This window comes from Felis catus, chromosome C1, assembly GCF_018350175.1.
Source record: "Felis catus isolate Fca126 chromosome C1, F.catus_Fca126_mat1.0, whole genome shotgun sequence".
In the NCBI taxonomy this organism is placed as follows: Eukaryota; Metazoa; Chordata; class Mammalia; order Carnivora; family Felidae; genus Felis; species Felis catus.
In genome coordinates this window covers 3,734,485-3,757,010 of record NC_058375.1, presented here as the reverse complement: position 1 = coordinate 3,757,010, position 22,526 = coordinate 3,734,485, and the positions used below count along the sequence as shown (strand labels likewise).

General features: G+C 60.9%; 1 protein-coding gene across 12 annotated transcripts in view; it reads left to right on the top strand.

Moving 5' to 3' along the window:
• The window catches only part of NPHP4 (nephrocystin 4), a 109,731-nt gene extending 89,154 nt beyond the window's left edge, over window positions 1–20,577 (top strand). For 10 of the 12 annotated variants that reach the window (XM_045035002.1, XM_045034998.1, XM_045035001.1 and 7 more), the window contains 12 exons: window positions 4,668–4,793; window positions 7,102–7,313; window positions 11,056–11,282; window positions 11,405–11,576; window positions 12,380–12,463; window positions 15,585–15,741; window positions 16,511–16,596; window positions 17,153–17,238; window positions 18,081–18,252; window positions 18,846–19,025; window positions 19,265–19,408; window positions 20,000–20,577. In XM_045035002.1, the coding sequence (XP_044890937.1) occupies window positions 4,668–4,793; window positions 7,102–7,313; window positions 11,056–11,282; window positions 11,405–11,576; window positions 12,380–12,463; window positions 15,585–15,741; window positions 16,511–16,596; window positions 17,153–17,238; window positions 18,081–18,252; window positions 18,846–19,025; window positions 19,265–19,408; window positions 20,000–20,140 (1,787 nt within the window). In that variant the 3' untranslated portion in view covers window positions 20,141–20,577. Of the gene's footprint in view, window positions 1–4,667; window positions 4,794–7,101; window positions 7,314–11,055; window positions 11,283–11,404; window positions 12,464–15,584; window positions 15,742–16,510; window positions 16,597–17,152; window positions 17,239–18,080; window positions 18,253–18,845; window positions 19,026–19,264; window positions 19,409–19,999 lie in introns of those variants that run through there. The other 2 variants (XM_045034996.1, XR_006583869.1) reach the window with 2 other exon arrangements.
• The last annotated feature ends 1,949 nt before the right edge of the window (window positions 20,578–22,526 follow it).

The following is a 22,526-nucleotide window of genomic DNA, read 5'->3' as shown; positions in this document are numbered from 1 at the left end:
CCAGAGGGCAAGCCCACGCAGTCTCCCTTGAGGGGCCTGTGGAAGGATTGGGGTTTTTTGGGGTGAAATGGCAAGCAGGATGGAAGCAAGCCATTTGAGGTTTCTGGAGCCGTGTCTATCTAGATGAGACTCAAACCTCTCTCGTTTTATTGGGGAATTTTCCATTCCTCAAAGCCCAGCCCGACTTTAAAGCCTGGAGCCCCATGGGCCCCATCCGGCCGTGCGGGCGGTGCAGAGGCGGGCGGGCTGGGGCGGCCGCAGCAGGAGGAGGGCACAGCTCATTAAGTCAGGTTGGAGGTTTCTGCCTGCTTGTTTACAAATGTAGGATCCGAGGCAGCCTTGAAAACAGACAATATGGAAACAGCAAAACTCAATTAGGTTCTGGAGAAATAAATGAGCCTCATGTGAGAAGCAGACATCATTCAGAAGCTCACACGAGCGAGGGAGCTGCGAGAGGCACTCTTTCTGAGATTGCGTTGGTTATTTTTATATTTATTCACCAGCCCACAAATGTGCAGTGACTCCGGGTTTTAAATCTTATCTTCAGAAGAAAGATTAGCTCCATTATATGTTATCTTAAATTGTCATTTCCATACTTTGCCTGCGAGAGAGCGATAGCGCCTGAGGGGAGAGAGCTGGAGACGCTGCCGAGAGGCCGGGGCGAGGACGCAGAGGGGGGCTGACAAAGGACAGATGCCGAGCAGCACACTTGTGTCCGTGCGGCCGCGCTGTGGTTGCCTGTGTAAATTTTGCATTTTTCGGATAAAACAAAGAAGTGTCGTAGCTTTTGTTTCTTTATAAAACCGATTGTTCTGCGCCGAGCTGCAGGCACAGGCCTGCAGATCGGATGAGGGCCGTGTGAGCCTCCGGGGGACGGGAGCGGGGTCATTGCCGGTGTCACAGTGCCCGCTTGGCCTCTCCCGGATGGTGCTCCGTGGCTCTGCATTCCCAGTGCGTGGGGTGAAGCACGAGGCCACGGGACGAGGGGCCCGTTCCGCGCCCAGGCCTCCCGTGAACCTTACCGTGGTGGGGGTGGTGCTCCTGCCGGCGGCCTCTCGGCTCCGACGGGCTCCGTGATGGTCTCTGTGGCCTCGTTTGCCGTGTCTCTCGGTGATCGTGGGTCACATAGGGATCGCGAGAGCCATGCTGTCCCGTCCCAGCGGTCCTGGCTGTGCGGTGTGGGTGTGGCTGTGGCTCATCGGGAAGCTCAGTTATCACTTGTGTCTGCAGCCCTTCCTGGGGGCACCCCGGGAGAGTGAGGGGCTGCCCCGATCCCCAGCCCCGTGGGTGGATCCCCGGGTTGTCAGGGCCGAAGGAGGACCAGGTGGTGTGCGCTTTGACAGAGAGCCTGGACTTGGGGCCGGACAGCGGTGACATGCTCTGCGGCCGCCGCATCGGGAGCCCTGCCCGCTTGGAGGCCGTTTCTGCTCCCACAGCAAACATGTGGGTCCGCAGCTTAACCCAGTCTCCCTGAAGGGAAAGAAAACCCGCAGCAGTTTGAGATCGCGGACCGTGCCCAGAGGAGGCCTGTGTCTTCGCTGCGTCCGGGCCTTGAGGAAGCACGTGTACGTTCATCTTATCCGGTTTATTTTCCCGCTTCCGCATGAATCACCGATGTGAGCACAGATACCGTCAGAGGAAATGGTGGAGCTCAGGGAAGGTCCTTGTCCGTCCAGAGGTGATCATGTGGTCCTGCTGGTCCCGCCCGCACGCTCTGGTGACCGTCGTCCCTCCTCCTGAGAGGCGGGGCTCCAAGGACGCCAGCCGCCCCTGCGAGCTGTCTGCACCAGACCCCGCCCTGCGTGTGCTCCCCGGGTTTCCGTGCGCCCCTCCCAGTGGAGTTGTCACCAGTCTGCGCGTTTCAGCAAGACTGCGGTGAAGGCCGCCTGGCCTGTGCTTCAGGGAGGGTCACAGACGGTTCCCAGCTTCGCTCAGGAGTGGCGTGAATCCACTGCCAGGTGACTGACAGAGCGGGTCCTCGGGGTGGGGTGGGGAGCTTGCGAGACCCTCTGGCCCCACGCCGCCCTCCTCACCAGGAAGAAACCGCGCTGAGAGCCAGGAGCCCCAGCTGGCGGCAGGAACTGGGCACCTGTGGCTGGCTGGCACCAGGGCGTTGAGGGTCAGACTTGGGGCTTGTGCTCCTGGGAGCGGGAGCTTGGCCCTGCTTGACCAGGCTGTGTGTCCCTGCCCATCTGTCTCCCTAGGGGCCCCGGGGCTTCTTGGGGACACTGCTGTTTCTGCCTTGTGGGGGTGTTCGACCAGCACTGGCCACGGTGACCTGGCCTGGTGGTGAGAGATTCACGAACGGGTGGAGAGCAAGCGGGGGGCCCGTCTTGCCTCGACTTCTGTTCCTCTTGGACTTGAGGGGACAAAGCAGTCCTGAGGCGTCAGCAGCCGCCGATCCCAGCAAAGGGATGTTGACACCAGGTTCTGTTCTTGGGGACAAGCATCACGAGCCTGTGACACTGGGGTAAACAGACCCCCGGGAGATGAGAGGAGTGTGTTTGGCAGGAGACTCACAGCGTCTGTCGCAGAGGGTGGGCGGTGGGTGGACCCCTGTGGGCAAGTTCTCAGCTTCCCAGCAGAGCAGAGACGGAGAACATTCGGGGCTCCAGAAGCGCGTTCTCAGGACACAGGGCCGGCACGAGTGGGATTGTCACCTTAGCGGCCGCCTTAGTGGCCGGACGAGTGAGGGGCCTGCTGCAGAGGAGGCAATCCTGCTTTCCGGCGTGTCACAGTGACTTGGCGTGCACCCGGCGGGCGGCGCCTGGGCTCCGGGACTGCTCTCTGCCTGCTGTGGGCAGGTGGCTTGACCCCTCGCTCCCCAGGCCTGAAGTGAGGTGCTGTGTCAGAGGAGGCTCCGCCCCTGCCCCAGGCGGTGGTCTCCCTGATGGGGCGTGGGAGGCCGCGGACGTGTCACTTGCGCCTGCCGGGGCTGCTTGTGGAGCTGTGAGCACCTGTGGGCAGTAGGGGGGGTGACCAGGAGCGGCTCCTGTCGCAGGAAGGCTGGGGGGAAGGCCAGTCTGGTTTGGGATGCTCACAAGACGCTCAAGACGACTGAAGAATTTGCAAACGAGAAGGACGAAAGTCCCCAGAGGGGAGGACCCTGCTTACCTTTTATCGCCGGCCTCTCAACCACCCCGAGTGAGTCACTCCTTGATTTGGCCAGAGCTGGTGATCTGTCATTTTTGAATCAAGCATTTTCCTCCACGCCCAGGTTAGAGCCTTTGTCCTCGCTGGCCTCCTGAGAGTGGTCTGCTGTCACACCCACATCTTTGGGGACCCCGGCTGCGCTTGCAGGGTCCAGCTGCTAATCCCTGGGGTCTGCAGGGGCGGCTGCAGCGGTGGCCCCATTGGTGGCCGGCAGAGACCACGTGACCTGCCTTGAAGGACAGGCGTTTCCTCCCCAGCCTCAGCTCCGAACCCGTCGAGAGGGAGACCCTCTGTCAGGCAGCTGGAGATGAAAATGTCACTTTTGTCACCACTGCTGAGGACCTGCTCACACCGTGGTCACGGGCGTGCTCGTGTGCCCGGCGCCGGGCTCGCCCTTGAGAGCGGCCGCCTCTGGCAGAACAGAGGCAGAGGAGGGCAGAGTGGAGCCGGGAAGCCACTCTGTCCTGTCCTCCCCTGGGCAGAGTGGAGGCGAGGAGGGGGCACTCCCAGAGAGATCGCCAGGACGCCCCACACCTGCAGGTGTTCCGCCCCGGCCAGTGGGATTCAGGGAAGCCAGCCGCACGAGTGTTTCGTTGGAAATCTGACATCATCAGCTGTGCTCTGCCTCCTTGCGGTGGGAGTCGTGTCCGGGCACCGAGGCTCCGTCCTCCCTCCCGGGAGAGATGTTTCTGCAGGCAAACACTCCTTGTCCCCGGGCCTCGCAGACATCGGCCAATTAGCAGCCTGGGCAGCTGTGCGGTGCCCTATGCCTCTGGGCTCGTGCCCCATCCCTCTGAAGCTCATGCTTCTGTCTGAGGCTTCTTTATGGGAACAGCTCCAGAAGATTCTAGCTTGTGGAGGCTCTTTTACCTTCAGCGTGTTGTCAGAGTTTTGCGGACGTGCACAGAGGCCTTCCTTGAGCAGGGTGACATCGGAAAGGCTGGCGCCGGGGTGTGACAGCCGTCCCACATCACGGGGCTGCTGGGGAGATCACGACCTGAGTCTGAGCAGGCGCCCTGAGTACCTGCAGCTTGAGCTCGCTGTGGGGAAGCGGACGCGTCTCGACCACCAAGCAGATTCAGGACCCAGCGTGCCATTTTGCGGTGTTAGCAGGCTGGGGGTGCGGACAGGCCCTTTGCAAACCAGAACTTCCTGCAGGGAATATTGATGTGTCTCATCAGACTCCTTTTCACTGTTAATACCTTATGCTGGGGTGTTTTTTTTTTTTTTTTTTTTTTTATGAAATTTATTGTCAAATTGGTTTCCATACAACACCCGGTGTTCATCCCAGCAGGTGCCCTCCTCCATGCCCATCACCCACTTTCCCCTCTCCCCCACCCCCCATCTACCCTTAGTTTGTTCTCAGTCCTCAAGAGTCTCTTATGGTTTGGCTCCCTCCCTCTCTAACTTTTTTCCCCCCTTCCCCTCCCCCATGGTCTTCTCTGAAGTTTCTCAGGATCCACATAGGAGTGAAAACATATGATATCTGTCTTTCTCTGTATGACTTCATTTAGGTCACGTGTGTGAGCAGAGAGTAAGGGATTCCAGCACGTTGCCACCCTCCAGGTCACGGGTCATCTCAAATGACAGAACCGGCCACTTCGAGGGAGGCAGCCTGCTCAGGCGCGGGGCGCCGAGACGTGAGTGGGGAGTGGGCGGGGGCAGCTGGGTCACTTGCACGTGAGATTGGTGTGGGGGTGGGGTGGAGTGAGGGCTGTGTGTGTGCGTGCATGCGCGCAGGTGCACGTGTGGGCCTGGGTGGGGCTTTGCCGTCCCTCTGGATCTGGGGCAGCGCCGTGGCCGTCGTGTCCAGCTCAGCGCCTGCCTGAGTGGCCGACAGGCCGCCCCAGCGCCCAGCACGCTGGAGACCGTGCTCTGTGGAGGCTGTCTGCGCTGTTCTGTAGACAGATTCCAATCCTGCGAGTAGCATGTGTTTTTGGATAGCTGCCCATCTGCAGGGGAAGAGGAAACGAAGAAAAGGTCAGGATGCACAGACACTGAGTTTTAAAAAGCAAATTTGAAAACCCCACATCGGGGAGAGGAATAAAGCATTACGGAGCCTGGGAGTAAGGCTGCACTTGCTGAGAATGTTGTTCATAGCAGGGAGCGTCCAGGGTTTTCCGTCCCCTTAGATAACCCGCAGACCTGGAAGCAAAGTAGGTGTCGGTGGGACGAAAAGCGGGGTGCGCCCTCCGGGCAGTGTCCCCATGTTGTAGGCCACCGGGTGTGGATTCACAACTGCCCTGCGCTTCCCGTGTGGACGGTCCTCTGATGCTGTTGGCCTTGAACTCGTACCCCAGGAAGAAGCCCCCGCTCCTCGAGGCCTCTGGGACCCCACGAGCTCCCTGAAACTCCAGCCAAGACTTCGTGGGTGTTCGTACGCTCTCCTGGGAGAGGGGCCCCAGGGCTCCAGATGCTCAGAGGGGTCTGAGAGCTGTGATCCAGTCAGTCAGGCTGAGAGGCGTTCCAGGCTTCCTGGTTGTAGTGTTGAAGAAACCGAGGCAGAGGAGGTCTTGTGATGTAGCCCGTTGAGTGGGTAAGGGTGGTGAACTTGGGTGGGGATCCAGACTTCCCACTTAGGGGCTGGTATTTCTCCATCCCTGGCCGGTCCAAGAACAGGCTAGGAGTATGTGTGAAAGGCACGGCCTCGGGACCCAGCAGGTCAGGGGCTCTGCCAGACAGCGCAGGCAGCTGTGACTGGTGAGGGTTTGTTGAGCGAATTGAGAGTCTCTGGAGTCATTGGTTCCCGACCCGGGGCCTGTTTGATCAAAGCCAGAGGACGGGGCGCTTCATCGGACAGCCTGTCTTCCCCCACCGGGCAAGGCTCGGGAAGCGGGACGTTGTGCAGGGTTTGAGGAAGTGCTTCTAGGCTCTCTGCAGTGCTGGAATCCCATTTCTGGTTTCTTCGGGACTGGGTGACGCAGTCTGACACGTGAGCCCGTGGATTAACCCCCAGCCTTGCTTGTCTCTTGCCCGTTTCCTCCCCTTGGGACTGTGGGCCTCAGGCCGCTCCAACCCTGCCCGGGTGGGGTCGCCCCCCACACATGCCTGTACCGCAGATGTGAGAAACATTGTTTTGGGGTGGACATTTTACTAGTCTAAACCAACTCATGGCGTCTGAAAAGCAGCTAAACACCTTTAAAATAGACACTCACTTCCTGTGGGGTCTGCTGGTCCCAGGAGTCAGGGAGGGCCCAGTCCTAAGCTGGGTGCTCCTTCTCATCTGCCCACCTGCGCCAGCTGAGTGGTGGTCCGGGAACCTCGTGTGTCAGCTTGTGACCTGGTGTGAGCCACATGTGGCTTTGTCACCTGAGGGAGTGCAGCGCCCTCAGGCTCCTGCTGGTGCCTGGCCTATTTCGGCTTCCATTTGTCTGCGAACATGGCTTTCGTGTACATCCGTGGTTTGAGCAGAGGCCCCCAAAGGAGTCAGTGCCCTGGGGGCCTGGCTGTCTAGAGGCAGCCAGGTGCAGAGTCAAGGGCATGAGCTCTAGAGCCGGGTCTGGTCTGAGCCCCACCCACTCCTGAGCCGCCTGGGGCTTCAGTCCAAGTGGGCAACTCCTCAGAGCCCCTGATTCCTGATGGGAGCTCACAGGTGGGTCTGAGGACCTGAGAGCGCAGAGTGGTGGATGTCCTGGGTGAGGGTGTCGGCAGCCCTTGAGAATCCAGGGAGCATCATCTTCTAGAACGCTGATCTTTTACTCCTCTGGAAAATCATCTAATAGTGTATTAATTTGTCGGTAAGGACCAAGATCAGTTCCTTCATTTGAAAGGCTAGTAAAGGGAGGGAGGCAGGGAGGGACACCGTGGAGACCAGGTTATAGGATTACCATCTTCATCTGTATCGCTGGGCTCCCTCCCTGGGTGAGGTGGCTGGAGGCCCGTTGCCGGGTCTGCTTAAAGAACGTAAACTCTACACTTTAACTTCTTGCTCCCTCTTGAACCTTCCAGCAGTAAAAAACGTGGTCCAAGCACAGAAGCTGGCTGATGTGGACTGTGAGTTGGCCGCCATGCTGTTTGTGCCCACGCAGCGCAGGAGCAAAGGGCCCCAGGGCGCCGGCCGCGAGGGGGACGCCGTCCGCAGGCGCAAGCTGGAGCGGATGAGGTCCGTGCGCCTTCAGGAGTCCCGAGGAGAGCTCAGCTGCTGGGGGGCCAGCATGCTGGTGAGGGCTTCGTCCGTCCCCCGCTGCCCCCGGGGTGTCCCCGTGTAGGGTAGGGGGTGGGGGGCAAAGTCATTATGAGCGAAAGCAGCCTTGTCCTTTGTCCCCTCTCCCCTGCGTGGTTCTCTCTCTCCCTCCCAAATCCTACTTGTAGAATGTAGGGGAGATGCCCCTCTCAGCCATCAAGGGAGGTTTTCAAGCCAGAATTACCTGGAGAGCTTTGACAGAAGCCGATTCCTGGGCGGCACGCCTGCAAATCCTGTGTCCAGTCGGGCCGGGGGTCCTGGGAACCGGGGCTCTTCGGAAGCTCCGCGGGGGATCCTGAGGGTCCCCCAGGTTTGGGGTCAGAGCTGCGAACGGTTCCCGTGTCTTGGGCTGTCAGTGCAAATCAACTGGTCATCCCGACCAGAAAACTTCCCACTTTGGGCTAAAAATCTCAAGAAGAGCCTGGTGTAAAATTGTGCGTCACCAAAGTGACAGGAGGGTGGTTGTACCTGAAGGGTTTCTGGAATCAAGAAGCCGCAGGGATCTCGAGAAAGATGTTTGAGGGTCACCGTCTACAGCAAGGCAGGCAGGTGTCTGGAGAGATGTGTCTTCTCCAGGGGCAAAGCCTGCTCGGCCCTTGGTGCTCCCAGAAGCTGGGGAAGAGGGCTCCCCGCCCTCAGGCGGGGGCTGTAGGGAGAGAGGCGCAGACAGCTCAGCGAGCAAGATGTAGAGTGTGGTGGGAGAGGAGAGGCCCGGAGTGAGCTGGCGGGGCTGGGGTCTGGATGGGCCTCCTCCCCTACGGCGGCTGCTGAGGGGCCTGGTGGCTCCGAGGCCCCTTGGCTCTGTCGGTAGCCACCTGGGCTCTCCAGCAGCCCTGCCCCGGAGGGCGGTGGGCCTGGCGCACTGCACGTGCTCAGTGAGGCAGCTGCCAGAGTCGGCGCTGGTGTCGTTGTTCTTCTTATATCGGGGGCGGGGGAAGCGTCTCCTATTTGACACGTTCTGGTAGAGATTCAGCAGCTCGGAGCCCTTATTCTGAATACAGCAGTGAATTTGGAAGTAATTGGATTTCTAAGTATGAGGAAATTCTCATGATCTTGAGAGTGACTTGGCTTGTCGGGTACGCGGCACTTTCCCTCGCATCTAGAACCGTCTCCGGGAGAGAGGGTAGGAGCTCAGGGCATCCGCCGTCCTCTGGGCGAGGAGCGCTGGAACTGGAGAGGCTGTCACGGCAGAGGCGCTGAGCCCCTGGCCTGGTCCTTGGTGCCTGACGGGTTCATGCCGCCTGGTGGTCTTGGGCCCCGGAGGCTGCACCTCGGGAGGCGGAGAATAGCGCTGGGTGTGGTGTTCTTCCCCGGCAGTCGTGACAGACTCGAGGGATGCTGATGGCCTGGGGGCTTCTTGGGCCAGTGGGAGAGCGTGGAGAGAGGCCAGATGCCCGTGTTCGCGTCCTGGCTGTTGCTTGGGACAGTCACTGCCTCCACCTGCGGGTGGCCCCCCTTCATCTGTGTCCGGTGCCCGGGGCAGTGGCCGGCCCTGCCTTCTGGGGTCGGTCAGCCTCAGCTGCTGTGTGCTGTGTGCGAGTCCCAGGCTGCGGGAAGACCTCGGTCTGGGCGCCTTCTCCACAAATGCCCCTTCTCCGCCCCCTGAGCCTGGGGAGGAGGGCTGGCAGGCTGTCTCCTTGTGTGTGTGTGTGTGTGGGGGGAGGGTCCTCTGAGGCGGCAGTGACAAAGCCCAGCGCACGCAGGTCTGTGCAGCAGTGGGGTCCCCAGGGCCCTCCGCCTGGGCTCCAGACCGGCTGTTTCGTGTTTGAGCAGGTGCCCAGCACTCTGAGCCTGGTGTTGCCAGGCGGTCCTAGGTTGCTGCTGTCAGCCCCTGGGACCCGCCCCCGCCTCTTCCCGCTCCCGCAGCCCCCGGATCGTCCCTCACGGTAGCCATCTGGCAGCACTACCCCCATTTCACGTGGCCATCCTGTGCCAAGTGCCACGGAGGAGAGCTGCCCAACCAGAGCAGGGTAACGCGCTCGCCCTTGACCTGGTCACTGGGACATGCAGGGAGGGGCTCTGCTGCCTGTTGGGACCCGAGGGATCCGGTAAGTGTCCTCACCCTTTGCCCGCCTGGATCTTGAATTGAGAAGTCAGGAGTATGGCAGAAGGAGACCACAGTGTCACCTCTGGTACTGATGACTCTAGTGACCGTAAAGCGGATCCTGGAGACTTGGCACAGTGCTCTAGCCACGGAGTATGGAGCTAAGGCCAGACCCGAGCCGCCCGGGCAAGGCCATACGGCGGCACCTTCTCCCCGCCACCCCGCACCGCAGGCGAGGACCAGAGTGAGCACCTGATGCTGTGTCCAGGCAGGCGGGTCCCAAGAGGAAGAGGCAAGGGAGGGCAGGGCTGTGGCTGCCTGGCTCCTACCCCAGAACTTTCTGTCAGAGAAGTCGCCCGTGTGAGTGGGGTGGAGGGAGGTCCAGGCCGCCTGGTAATAGCCGCCTCTGTGGTACGCATGGAAGGGCGCGCCACCGGCGAGCAGCCCTCCTCACGACCCGCAGGGTCATGCCGACTCTGCCTGTGGCCTTTCACCGTGTGGTCTGTGCTAAACCAGGCAGTGATGTCGTGGTGCCCTGCCCCGGCCTCTCCCCTCGAGCCTGCCGTGTGTCATCCACTGGGGGGCAGTTCAGATTTTGTCCCCACAACTTGGGAGTGGGTCAGAATAGTGCACTGCCTCAATTTGGTTGGAAAGCCGCTCTGTGTTCTGTTTCTCGGCCTAAATTTTGTCTGGCTGTGCTGCCCCATACTCTGTGAAGAAGCGCTAATCATCGGTGTCCATGTAGGGAAGCCTCCAGTGTGGACACAACCCCCCTCCTGTTTCTAGATCCACAGGGAGAAATGGAAGGCTCCCCTTGCCAGGGGCGGGGGGCAAAGGATGTTGGAAAGTCAATATCCAAATAATTTACACCAAATTTTGTCCTTACCTCTTGAGGTGAAGTCCACAGGCGTCCAAGCGGCCCTGCCATCTCAATCTGGGCCTCCCTGGTGTTCAGAGGTTCTCAGCACGGGGCGTCCCCAGTGTGTGGGGGTCCCCTTCTAGGTCTTAGATCTTGTGGGGCAGCCTCCACGGGCCTCACTCCTTAGTAAGTCACACAAAAGATGCAGGCCGGCCTCTGGCCTCTAGAACACCCCGTTTTGGCCAAGCCCAAGGAGTCAGGGCATCGAGGGAGGAGGTGGATGAGGGACCCGTGGCTGAGCCCCACTGAGGCAGCGTGCCCACTGTCTGGACTCTGGCCCAGCTCAGGTCATTCGGGCCCCTGCTCGCAGAGTAGGCTCCTGCTGCCACGCTGGAGACCTGCGCAGCCAGCCTGTCCCGTCTTCGTTCTGAGGCTGTTCTTTCCTCTTCTGTTGACAACCTCTGCTTCTACTCAACTCCCCACTACGTCCAGACGCCAGCCTCGAGGCCCTGGGGGGAGTTGGCCTCACGGGCGGTTGTGGTGTCTTGGGAACACGCAGGGCAGACCCTGCCTCCCCGGGGGTTGACCTCGACAGGGCACCGAGGAGCCTGGAGTGCTGCGTAGACCCGTTGTTCTCTGTCCTCTGGAGCTGGGGCGGGCCAGTCCCATCCAACCCAGGTGGCTGAGGAGGGGGGTGGTGGTGATTCCAGAAGAAATTTGGTATTTGGGGCGGGAGGGGGGGAGGTGGCCACATAGTCCTTGAGCGGGAGAGTGAGGCCAGGACTGTGGCCCGGTTGGGCACCCGTGTCCCCGCAGGCTCAGCAGAGCGTCCGCGCACAGCACGCACGCGACCTGCAGGTCATTGCCGCCTATCGGGAGCGCACAAAGGCGGAGAGCATCACCAGCGCGCTGAGCCTGGCCATCACCACGAAGCACACCGTGCACGTCACGCTGGGCACCGCCGAGTTCTTCGAGTTCGCCCTTCGGAATCCCCACAACACGCAGCACACGGTGACCATCGAGGTGGACAGCCCTGAGCTGAGGTGCGTGTGAGCGGCGGCCCCGACGGGGTCCTCCGTCCCCGGTGCCATCTCTGAGCGGGCGGGCAGGGGACTCGCCAGGAAGCACGTTTCTGCCTCAGCAGCGCATCTCCCCCACCTTCTAGCATCATCTCGGACAGTCGGGAGTGGAGGTTCTTCAAAGAAGCGGCCAAGCTGCACACGCCGGTGGAAGAGGACATGTTCTGTCTGCGGGGCGGCCTCGCCCCACAGCTCTTCCTGCGCCCCCGGGAGACCGCCCACATCCCCTTCAAATACCAGACCTTCTCCGTGGGGCAGGTGGGGAGGCCGCCCTTCCAGGGCCGGCCGGGCTGGACAGGCATGCGGGGGAATCGCGCCAGGCTGAGTAGCGGTGGCCCGTTTCTGCCTGTCCCTCCGTGCTGCAGGCCGATTAGCCTTCGGGTGTCACCCGCTCCACCGGCCCCTGCGCGTGCGTGTCCACGGCGGGCCTCGGGAAGGGCCGGCCCGTCCCCTCTGAATGCTCTTATCCGCGTGGGCACAGAACCGCCCCCTTCCCTCAGAAGAGCGAACGGGTTGAAAGTTCCCAGCACTTTGTGTTCTCTAGTTAATGCTGTTTGCCCACGTCTTCCGTGGCGTGTGCGCTGCTGCGGGAAATGTGGGCGTGGGGGTTTCCATCGAGGGACGTGAGCTCTACGTGCCCGTGTGATGGGGGGCGGGGGGCGCGAGGTGCGCGGTTCGTCCATTTTACTGACTTTTGAGGTCAGTTCTGTAGGACAGGGCTCCTCACTTAAAGGGGCCTGAGGGACTCTCGGAGGCACACAGATCCCTATGCAGGCTCTTTGGGTGCACTTTTGGGACAAGAGGTCGTAGGGACAGTGAAGATCAGGCCTTTGGCTTCAGGCAGAGCGGGGTCACGTGTCTGGTGGCCTGCACGGCTCGTGGCAGCTCCTGCTTCCTCTTTGGGGTAGCGAGGCTGGTTTGTGACAGCGGCCGCCTGGATGGTTATCGTGAGAGCAAAGGACACCGTGCACAGGGGCCCCAAGGGGACAGCTGTTTCTACAGTGCCTGTCAACCTCCGACTCCCATCCCGTGACTCACTGGCGCCCATTGGTGTCTCATAGGCCCCTGCTGAGCCGAGCTCTGAGAAGGGCACGGACCCCGGATCGCCCCAGAAGCGCAGTGCAACGCCGACCAAGCACGCCAAGGTAAGGGGGCGGGAGGCCTCTGGTCCCCGACATTCGCAGGGTCTTGCGGTGAGAGCCAGGTGTCCTCTGAGCTGACCCGGTGAGGTGTTCACGATTTCTGTTACTCGGCCGCTGGGTCCCGGCCTCGGCCCTTCCCTACCCCTGCTGCCAGGGAGGGTGGTGGCGGGGCAGGGCCCCCAGAGGTGGACTTTCGTGTCCTGACGGGGCGGTGGCAGCTTCAGCCGATACCGGTACAGCCTCCGGGTGGGCATCTGGGGTGGAAGCGTCTCCCTGGCCGCTTGGCACCTTGCAGCTCTTGGTTTGTGTGTGCCACCCCACGGCCCTGCAAGTGCAGCTGTCCCAGCATGCGGCCACCACACACGGGGGTCAGACGGGCCCCGTGACCCTCGTCCGCGGCGTTCCCGCCTCCCCTAGAGTCAGTGCAGGGGGTGGGGGAGGGCTACTTCTGGGGATCCTCCTGCCGCCTCTAAGGGAAGCGTGTTTGCACACACAGCTGCCTGCCTTCAGAATGTTCTCAGTGAGAGCTTGGGACGCTTGTTGTTAGGAGTTTCTGAAGCTTTTCTGGGGGAGACAAATGCCCGTTTGAAGTAGTTTGAAAGTAAAAACAGAAGCGACAAGGTTTTGCCCCATCGCTGCCGAGGACAGAGGATTCCAGTGAGTCCCAGATGAGGAGCCAGCTCCCAATGGCAGGCCTGTGTCCCCGTCTCACCGTGGTGGCAGCTGGTGCCCACGGCCCCATCACCAGTGCAAATGGCTGTATTTTACCTAGACGTGGAGGCACAGCTTTGCCTTGTTTAAGGAATACGTCAGCGCTTTATTAGGGCTGTCGATGAAACCCGAGAGGCTGATACCTTTTCCTTACGTGAATTTGGAGTTTGAAAGCAAACCCCAGAAATCTTAGGAGTTCACCCACGATTGCCTCAGTCTGTGTGCCTGACACGTGAGGACGGTGCCACTGTCCCTGCTGTGCCGCCAACGGTCCACTCTGTGCTTGCCTGTCTCTGGTCTGTGTGAGTCCGGGCCAATGATCCCCTGCCCTGCCTCTGCTGTCCACCTCGGACTCATTGCCCACGCTCATTCTCAGGGTGGAAAACGGGGAGGTTCAACTTTTCTCCTTCTCCCTGTGCTTGTTTGCTGTGATTCTGCCGGAAATAAGCATTTCCCACCAGCAGTGTAGTTGCCCTGAAATGTCGTCTTTTTTTTTTAAATTAAAAAAAAATGTTTATTTTTGACAGAGAGAGAGAGAGAGAGAGAGAGGGACGGAGAGACAGTGTGAGTGGGTGAGGGGCAGAGAGAGAGGGAGACACAGAATCTGAAGCAGGCTCCAGGCTCTGAGCTGTCAGCACAGAGCCTGACGCGGGGCTCGAACTCATGAACCGTGAGATCATGACCTGAGCCGAAGTCGGACGCCCGACCGACTGAGCCCCCCAGGCGCCCTGTGCCTGAAAGATACTTTACACCAGAAAGTCAGGGTCCATGTTGGACTCTTTCATTTTATTTATCAGTTTTCAAAATAATGAATTGTGCCCTAGCAACCTCCAGGGATGGCCCAGTTTTTGGAGTCTCATTGTGAACGCAGGTTTATATTTGCTGCTTCTTGGCTGTGGCCAGCCTTGGACGCTGGACACCGCCCTCCCTTTCAAAGCACCGTTAACTAGGCTAGCTCCTGATGTTACCAAGTCACTGGAAGGGTAAAACCAGAATCCGAAGCCTTCAAGGAGGCAGAAATGGCAGAAAGCGGCTACTCGCCCCCACTTGTGCTAGGGAACAGAGGGAAGAAGCCAGAAATCCTGACTCGGGGGCTCAGCGTGGGTGGTGAGCCTGAGACTTGTCTCGAGGAGGGCTCCATCCTGCCGTTCAGGGTCTGCGGTGTGGACGGTTGCACTCTGGATCCAAGCCTCGCTGTAGGGAGAGCTCCTGTTGGGTGAGGCTGACCGGAAGTTTCCCTTCTCCGGAGCCTGGCTGTCCTCTGTGCTTCCAGGAGCCGCCTGGGGAGCAGAGACCTGGCGTGGGGGGGCCCAGCCGCGAGAGTGGGGGGCAGAGACCTGGCGTGTGATGAGCACAGGCAGCTGGATCCATGCGTGGAGGTGTTTGGCTTGAAGTCTCAGCGTTGGGTGCAGTTCTGGCCAGAGGGTCCGGGCACAGATGATGGGCCCATGGGAGCTGCTCTCGCAGCCGGGTGAGCACGCGTGAGACAGGGACGGAGACCTTTCGGGTGAAGGTCCGAAAAGGCACGACCACGCGCAGCTCTGCTGGAGGGGCCGAAGGTGGGGAACCGGCAAAGAAAAGCCAGGATGGCGCCCCTGGAGTCTGGAAGGGCGGCTTCTTCGGGCGGGGCTGGCGGTGTGGATGGCGGGGCTGTCCCCGCGGGGATGTGGGCTCTTGGTGGCCGTCCTGTTACGATTTGTGGCTTGAACGTAGTTTTACGCGGACAGCTTCGTATGTGTGTACATCTGAGGGATTCCACGATCAAACAGGCCCGCGCGGAACGTCTGTCCCGCGTGTGGAGGGTCTGAATGGAGGTCCAGGCTCTCTGGGGACGTGGGAAGGTTGCCTGCCTGCCCCCGTTCAGGGGCCTGGAGGGCTCGGGGAAGGAAGACACCTGTCAGTCGTCCACAGCAGTGCCTCTTTGGGATAGAGAAGTTAGGTAACTTTTTTTTAAAAGGAAGTTTATGTTTGTAGCCATTCTGCTTTAGGTACAGCCCCCTTTTACCGCCCGGAATCCAACAGCCCGTGCTCCGCTGCCCTCCGCTAGCGTCAGGCCCCCGAGCGCCTTCCCGGGGCGCACGCCTGGTGGAGGGGGATGAGGCTGACGCTGGGCCGCAAACCTTCGTCAGCGGCGCTTGAGGGGCGTGGCTGGCTGATGAGAAGTGGCAGTCGCGGCAGCCCCGCGTGACCCGTGTGTCCCAGGGGCGTGCCCGCGTGCAGCCACGTGCCGGGTGCCGCCCCTTCGGCGTGGGCGTACGTCGCCGCGGACTCTGCCCCGTTTCTGATGCGGCCGCCCCTCCCCCGCCCCCGGGGGCGAGCGGCCCGCGGAGACCAGACCGGCGTGGGGTGTGGCGCGTGCGGCTCTCCGGAGCCCGCGGGCAGGTCCTGACGCTGGCGCCACCCGCTCCCGCAGGTCGTGTTCCGGGGCGGCGGCGGCAAGCCCATCGCCGTGCTCTGCGTGACCGTGGAGACCCAGCCCCCCGCGGCGGACCAGGTCTTCCGCTTCTACCATCCGGAGCTCACCTTCCTGAAGAAGGCCATCCGCCTGCCCCCCTGGCACACGCTCCCAGGCAGGTCCCAGCTGTCCCCGCGGCGCGCGTCTGCCAGGCTCCACGGACGGGAAGGGGCCTTTCCCCGAGGGGCACGAGTGGCATCATCGTGTTATCCCCCGATGCTCGGACTCCAACCTGTGACCCGTCCGTACATTCTGCCGTTTTGAATTTTGGATTCTGGATTTTGAAACGGCCACCTTCCCGCGTGCTCTGAGATGTCGGGGCGTGTCCTTGGCCGGCTGCTGGTGCCTCCTCGGCCCCGAGGGCTCTGCGGGGAGGATGCGCGTGCCTCTCGCTCCCGACTCACTTGCGTGGCTCTGGCCCGGTGCCTTCAGAGCACGACGGAGCTTTGTTCCGTCGTCTCCCCCTTGCCCCCCCCCCCTTTACTTTGATCCCTCCCTTTGGAGAAGGCCCCCAGGCCGCGGCTCCCAGCGGAGGTGCCGGTGCCCCAGCAGGCGGGACTGGGGTAGGGTGGCGCTGCCCACCGCCCAGCGGGCATCTGTTGAGCCCCTGTGACCGGCCAGGCCTGTCTAGAAAAGATTTTTTTTTTTTTAGTGTTTATTCATTTTTGAGAGAGACAGAGACAGAATGTGAGTGGGTTAGGGGCAGAGAGAGGGAGACACAGAATCCACAGCAGGCTCCAGGCTCTGAGGCATCAGCACAGAGCCCGACGCCGGGCTCAAACTCACAGAGCTGTGAGTTCATGACCTGAGCCGAAGTCAGACGCTCAACCGACCGAGCCACCCGGGCTCCCCAAGATGTTTGTTTGGATGATCCCCCTCACCAGGTGCTCCTGTGGGAAGACCTGGCGAGGAGCCCCAGGTCCATGTCCGATGTAGCGACCCGAACGTCATTTGTGAGACCCAGAATGTGGTAAGTCCCGCTTAGCCCATCTCCCAGCCAGCCCTCCTCCTGTCGTCCAAGCCCCTGACCTCCTGCGGCCTCTTCATTGTGAGGTTTCCATTAAGTGGTGTCTTTCTCAGGTGCTCAAGGGCTATTTGGACATCCTTGTGGGAGCTTTATGCATGAATTCTCATCTCTTCTGCTAGGAGATCAGCTCTTTGATGATCTGAATTTAAATGAAAGAAAAAAGGCGTGAAGCAGAGTGAATAGATTGAGTGGTAATTAAACCACTTATTAATTGCCATTGTGTAAAGAATAATGGCAATAATTGTATTATGACTGGTTAGGAAACTGGATAAAGTCTCCTGCAGAATATAATTATTGAACTCAATATGAAATCGAGAAGTTAATGATTTTCTTTTTGGCAATAGAAAAAGATAGCGAATTCTGACTAAAACTGAAAATTAAACACCTGTTGGGGGGAAGGGAGCCTGGTTCATGCCTGTTTTCACTTCGTGTGGCTCAGGGGGCTGGGCTTGGAGTGGGCAGGCAGGCGGTGTCCTTAGGGTGTGCCCGTGTCCGGCAGGGCCCTGGGGAGCCACGGGACGTGTTCTTGAAGGTGGCTAGTGGTCGGAGCCCAGAGAGCAAAGACTTCTTTGTCCTCGTTTACACGTAAGTTCGAGAACCTGAACCCCGGAGGTCTGGAGGGGCGGGCGTGGGTGAGAAACTTCTGGCTTTGGCATTGGAAGGGCCGGCCCAAGCCTTCCTGAGCTCCTGACGGGGGTCGTTGTCGGGTCTTTGGTCACGGGAGGTGAGACTCCAGGACTGGCAGGAGCCTCACAAAGGGCGCCCTCTGCTCAGAGAGGCACCGGCAGCCTGGGGGACGCACAGAGAGCCCTCCAAGGTGCTCTCTGCGCTAGAACGGTGCCTGGTTCCAACGAGAGGAGACAGGAGGTGGCGGCCATTGTCCTTCGATGCCTGAGATGGTGATCACATCACCTCCTGCTCCTCTCACTCAGTCGAAATGACCCTTTTCCTTTACCTTTTCTTCGGAAGTCTCCTATCCCAACCCCTTGAGGACCCTTTAAAACTGGGGCCGGCTGGGGGCTTTTGAATAGCACGTCCGGGACTGGGGCAGGGCTAACTGAGCTCAGGGCCCGTCTCGGGCTGTGTGGACAAGGGGCAGCGCTCCTGAGCCCCACTCACAGGAAGGGTCCGTGTCCTGTGGCCCCAGGCAGCTAGGATCGGGCCCTCGAGCTCAGGCCCGCGTGGCCTCTAGGCCCACATGCACTTCCATGTTATGCGCTTCGCCCCAGACCCCCTGGTTTGGGATTGTTGATTTCTGGCAGAAGCCCGCGTCGTCATCCGTGCAGGGTGTCGTGGTGGAGAGTCCAAGTGGTGTGAACGTGACAGCGGCCGGGCTCCACCCTGTCCCCTTGGCCCCTGTCCTCCTGGCCACCTTGTCGGCCTCCTCCTGGCTTCCCTCTCACGCTTGGTGCTTCCGTCCCGCACAGGGATCGCTGGCTGGTGACACCTGTCCAAATATGGCGGATCCACCTCCACTCCTTACAGCGTGTGGACGTGTCCTGCGTCACAGGCCAGCGGACCCGCCTGTCCCTTGTCCTTCGGGGGACACAGGCGGTTAGGAGAGTGCGAGCTTTCACCTCACACCCCCAGGAGCTGACAGTAGGTCGCTGGGTGTTCTCTGGCCTCTCCTCACCCTCACCCCACCCTGGGAACGGACGGCGTGGGGACTGGCTGCAGCCAGCCTGAGTCCCGAGAACAGGCTTGGGGCTTGGCCGTCTTCATTCAGGTTGGTAGATACGCCATCCTGGATGAGTGACCTAGAAACCCCAAAGGCCGATATTTAGGATTGGTGGAAGGTAAATGCTAAAAGCGACTCTGCAGTTAATTTAGAATCCGGGTCACGGGGGCTGTGTGGACTCCCTGCCTCTTGCCAGCGTGGAGAGAGGAGCTCGTTGAGGTCTCCCCTGCCGGGGCAGCCCTGGTGCTCAGGGGACCGTCACACAACGGGGGCACTTGCCCGCATGGGTGGCGATGTGGACACACAGTGACGCCGAGGGCGAGGCTGGCATTGTCCCTCGGGCCCCTGCTGACCTCGTGCAGGGCACATGGGCCCCCCCACCCCGGAACGGCTGGGGTTCCCTTGGGATTCCCTTCGGATTCCCTTTGTTCCCTGTGCCGTGGGCGTCCAGGAAGCCCTGGTCTGCACAGCGCGAGGGGCCGTGTCCTGACCCGGTTCTCTTCTGCTCTCGAAGACTGACCCCAGAGGTGTGTTCGTGCTGCCCCCTCGCGGGGTGCAGGACCTGCATGTGGGCGTGACGCCCCGCAGGGCGGGGACCCGGTTCATCCACCTTAACCTGGTCGATGTGGACTACCACCAGCTGGTGGCCTCGTGGCTCGTGTGCCTCTCGTGCCGCCCTCCTCTCATTTCCAAGGTCAGTGGGGGAGGGGGCAATGTGCTGGGCCACAGGGTATGGGTGGTTCATCACCTGTCACCTGGTCCTACGACCCGATCTCAGGCGGGGGTTGCCTTCTCCGTCGCCTGTGGCCTGGGGGTGGCGGTGGGGCTGCTCCTGTACGGTGAGCCCCCGTCTGTCGTATTCGTGGACGTGCCCTAAGTTGGGCCGCACGAGCTGAGCTGGCTCGGGAAGGGTGACTGTCCTCGCCCCCACAGGCCTTCGAGATCACGCTGGCCGCAGGGGAAGGCAAGGGCGCCAACAAGCGCATCACCTACACCAACCCCTACCCCACCCCGAGGACCTACCGCCTGCTCAGCGACCGCCCGGACCTGCTGCAGTTCAGGGAGGAGTCCTTCCAGGTGCGCAACGCCGGGCGGGGGGCGGGGGGGCTGTGTGGGGGCCCCTCGGACCCTGCGGTGTGAGGTGAGCACCGCGTTGAGGAGCATTTCTATCCAGTGACGGTCTTGAGAGCCCGGGAGGGAGCAGAGCCGTTCTGAACTGGGGTGGGGGGAGCGGACACCCCTCATTGAGCTCTTCTGCCTGTGTGTCTGGGGCCCCCCTATCTGGGCACCGTTGTGGGGGTCCTGGTGGCCAGCCTGCCCTCACTTTATCAGCGCTTTCATCTGTAAGTGCCCTGCAAATTAGCCTTTCCTCCGTTGTGGGTATTTCAAGGCAAGTACGGCGCTGGCAGCCTGGCGGCCAGGGGAGGGTGTTTCCTCAGTCGGGAAGCGTCCCCCGGGACGTGGGAAGAGCAGGTGTGGCCGGGGACGCTGGGAAAGGAGTTCGGAACATCTGGTGCCTGGGGGCCCCGCACGCGCCCTGCACCCGGGGCTGGAGCCTCAGCTTAACATCCTCCGTCAGCCTGGGGTTGCGCATGTAGAACTTGCCGGAATAGAGAGAGTAGTGGCTGGGGTGGGGCTAGGATTTGATGCTTACCTGCGTGCGTCTAGGTTGGGGGAGGAGAGACCTACACCATCGGCCTGCGGTTTGCATCTCGCCAGAGCGCCGGGGAGGAAGAGATTCTGATTTACATCAACGACCACGAAGACAAAAACGAAGAGGCCTTCTGCGTGAAGGTCACCTACCAGTGAAGTGGTGGCTGGAGGGGCCGGCACGGCCCTCCTGCCGTAGCACGGGGACAGACGCACGTGCTCTGGCCCCTCCTCCCCTCGTGCCCTGCTGGGGCCACTGGTGAGCGTGGCCGAGGGTGGAGGGGGCGCCGTGCTCCTGACCGCTCTTACTTCGGCGACAGCCACGCGGCGAGCCCCGCGGGCGTCCTCAGCGAGGGCACGGCGCCGAGAAGCGCGGGGCTCGTGTCTCTCTGCTGTGCTCGGGAGATCGTCACTGTTTATGATGTTGATTTGCTTCTCAGCAAAGTGTATTTTATGAATCATCTTAAATGATAAAATTATGTTTTCTTACTGGATTTTGTACAAACGTGATTTGCTATGCAATGTTTTATATTGGTATTATTTCATATCTTTTTTTAAGTTGTGGTGGAATACTAAACCTTCTCCGGTTTTCTCTGTTGGCGGTTTTCTTGAGTGCTTTCTGCTGTTTTCACTGTTGTCAGAGGCTCTGGCATCATCAGGCATAAGCCTGTATTGACCTTGAGGGCAACATGGCTGAGGGGCAGTGGGGTGGCCTGGGGCCTCTGGCCTCCCGGGGAATCGGCTCGGACCTGGCCGAGGCGGGTGGGGTGCCTGACCTCTGGTTCTGGTCCCCGCCTCCCCCTTTCAAGGACCCTTATGATTACATTGGGTCCCCCCATGAAAATCCAGGGTGGCCGTCCCGTCTCAAGATCCTTTCCTTAATCCCACCCACAAAGTCCCCTTTTGCATGTCGGGTCACTTAGTCATAGCTTCTAGGGATTAGGATGGGGTCACCCTGGGCCTTTTTCTGTCCACCGGAATCCGCTTGGCTAGAACCTAGTCACGTGGCTGCACCCAGCTCCACAGGGTCTGGGAACTGCCCTTCTGTTGGGTGTCGTGTGTCCAGATAACTGGGGGTGTTACGACTGAGCCGGTGGAGCGGGTTTTGGGGGACGACTGCGGCCTTTGCCACAGTTGCTGGTGGAGAAGCTGCGACCTGGGTGGGCTGGGTGCACACTCGGAGGTGGGGGGACAGGACAGAGGATGGAACATAACCAGGGGGCAGAGCATCGTGCGGTTTGACCGCAAAAACTTCACTTTCAGTTCATTGCAAACACAGATGAACGGGAAGCGGGGGACCCTGAGCCCTGGCAGGTAGTGACCAGGCTGTTCCTAATTTGGGGTGATGAGAAGGCAGCAGAGTGGCGGCCAGCCGTCCGAGTGTGCAGACGGGTAGCCGAGGCCACCGAGAGAGGAAGCCTGTGGGGGTGGGTCTCTGGGGCACCCTGCGCTGGGGGCGGGAGTCCTCCCGCAGTTAGGAGCAAGACCCAGGGCACGGGTGTGCTCACAAATGGCTGTGAACAGACGCTGGAGAGACGGTCCTCAAGGCAGCCCAGCGGTGAGGGGCAGGATGTCAGATGCCCTTGAGGACCCTGATTTAGAGCTGGGCCCTGTTGGCGGGGTTAGAGAATCATCTGTGCTGGAGCCGGCCTGCTGCCCGTGTGCCCTGCCTGGGCACGGGTCCCGAGCCCTGCCCCCGAGCGTGCACCGCAGCGTGGAGGTCGGATTCTGGGGCAAGTTCAGCAGGTGTGCTTATGGGTCTTTCTACCGTGCGTCAACGTACCAAAGTTCATCTCCGTCTCTGTTGTTGTTTGTGCACCCCACGCTGTGCTTTCCTAAAGGGTGGCCTCTAAGTTTGCACTTGGGTCACAGGGCAAGAGCTCAGCTTGTCTGCACCCTTTGCCGGGCCCGGCACGTGTAGCCAGATCCAGGCAGCCGGCCCCGAGCCTGCAGGGAGACCTCCAGGCTGTGGTTTGCGGTGCCACCTGCCGAGCGCTGTGTGGCGAAGCTGTGGCAGCGGTTGCAGGGTCTTGTCGCTCACGGCCGCCATCCGGGCAGCCTTGTCGCTCTCGCCCACCGAGGTGTTGGGGGGAGACGGCCTTGCTCCGTCGGCCTCGCCTCATGAGTCTCCTGCCGTTCCCGCAAGGCTGCGCGGCTGCGATCAAGGCTCGTGAGTCGCTACTGCCCGTGACCGGCAGGGAGACGAGCTGCTCGGGTTGTCTCCTGCCAGATGACTTCGGTGTTGATGGATGTGATCGTGAAGCCACTCTGTTCCGTTTCTCTCCCTCTCTCTCGCTGGGGAGGGGCGTTGGGACCACTTCCTCCTCCTCTCGGAGAAGACCTCGGCCAGATGCACGGAGGTCTGTCCGGACACGGTGTCCGCGCTGGGGGTGGGCGGCAGAGGACTGGGGCCGCGGGGGAATCAGGTGAGAGACGGACAGGAGAGTCGGGGGGCTCCTTTCTCAGGGCCCGCTGGGCTGCAAGGTGGCGGTCGGTGGGCCCCCGTGGTACAGAAGCAGGCCAGCTCCGTGATTCCAGGACTGCA